The sequence below is a fragment of the Gossypium raimondii genome, chromosome 3 (assembly GCF_025698545.1).
Source record: "Gossypium raimondii isolate GPD5lz chromosome 3, ASM2569854v1, whole genome shotgun sequence".
NCBI classification, from domain to species: Eukaryota; Viridiplantae; Streptophyta; class Magnoliopsida; order Malvales; family Malvaceae; genus Gossypium; species Gossypium raimondii.
The window spans coordinates 60,400,705-60,401,761 of record NC_068567.1 but is presented as its reverse complement, the minus strand read 5'-3'; the positions used below and the strand labels follow the sequence as shown (position 1 = coordinate 60,401,761).

The window sequence follows — 1,057 nt, the reverse complement described above, 5'->3', positions numbered from 1 at the left end:
TAAAAAAGGGGAAATAGCAGTTGAATTTTGAACCATATGAACTGCTATATGAAAGGTTAATTCATGAATCCAAATCTTTTTTTTTACAACGATTATTCGAACCAAGCTCTTCTTCAGGTAAAATACCAGACCAATAGGCTACAACTTAGGTTCAAATCTCACCTTTATTGATATCCTTCAAAATACTCTTAGAAATTAATCCCCTTTGAACCACATGATTCCAAAACAAACCTAAAATGCTATTATTATTATCACCACCATATGAAGCAGTGAAAGATCTATAGATTTTGAGAGTTATCATCAACCTCTTTTCATACATTTCATTTAATAGATTTGAAGCAGCATTCACCTTCCCCATTTTCCAATAACCATATGCTAGGTTAGCATATATTACACTATCTCCACATATACCTTTTCCTTGCATAACGCCGAATATTCTTTCGGCGCAATCGAGCCTTTCTCGTTTACAAAACCGTCTTATGAGTGCCCTGTACACCGAGACATCAACAATTAAGCCTCTTTTCAACAATTCATCTGGAAACTTCATAACTTCTTCTTCTTTGCCTAAGTTACAATACCCATCAACAAGCCATGAATAGGTGCAATAACTAGGACAAAACCCTGCATCAAGCATGTTGAACAAGTAATCTTTTGCACTATCCATTTCATTCACCTTGAAAAATCCATGAATCAATGCCTTGAATGTAAATTGATCTAACTTCAATCCGGCTTCCATCATCTTGTTCTTCACTTTCATAGCAGACCCCATGTCTCCAATCTTGCAATATGCATTGATCAATGTGTTACAAGTCACATTATCAGGTTCAACTTTCTTTTCATTCATCTCATTCAAAATCCAATTAGCTTCCCTTATTTTACCGTCTTCGCACAACTTACGAATGATTGAGTTATAAGTAACAACTCCTGGATAAATCCCTTTAGCCTCCATTATGTCTCGCAATCTTAATGCTTCTCCTAGCTCATTCACTCTACAATAACCATCAATTAAAGTAGTGTAAGTGACATGGTTAGGACTAACACTAACACCTTTCATTTC

The 1,057-nt window shown here is 35.4% G+C and overlaps 1 protein-coding gene across 1 annotated transcript in view; it reads right to left on the bottom strand.

The window, feature by feature from the left end:
- The window catches only part of LOC105795183 (pentatricopeptide repeat-containing protein At5g38730), a 2,188-nt gene continuing 1,131 nt past the window's right edge, over positions 1-1,057 (bottom strand). The window contains exon 1 of the mRNA XM_012624700.2: positions 1-1,057. This exon is cut by the window's right edge and continues 1,131 nt beyond it. Coding sequence (XP_012480154.1) covers positions 152-1,057 — 906 coding nt within the window. The 3' untranslated portion in view covers positions 1-151.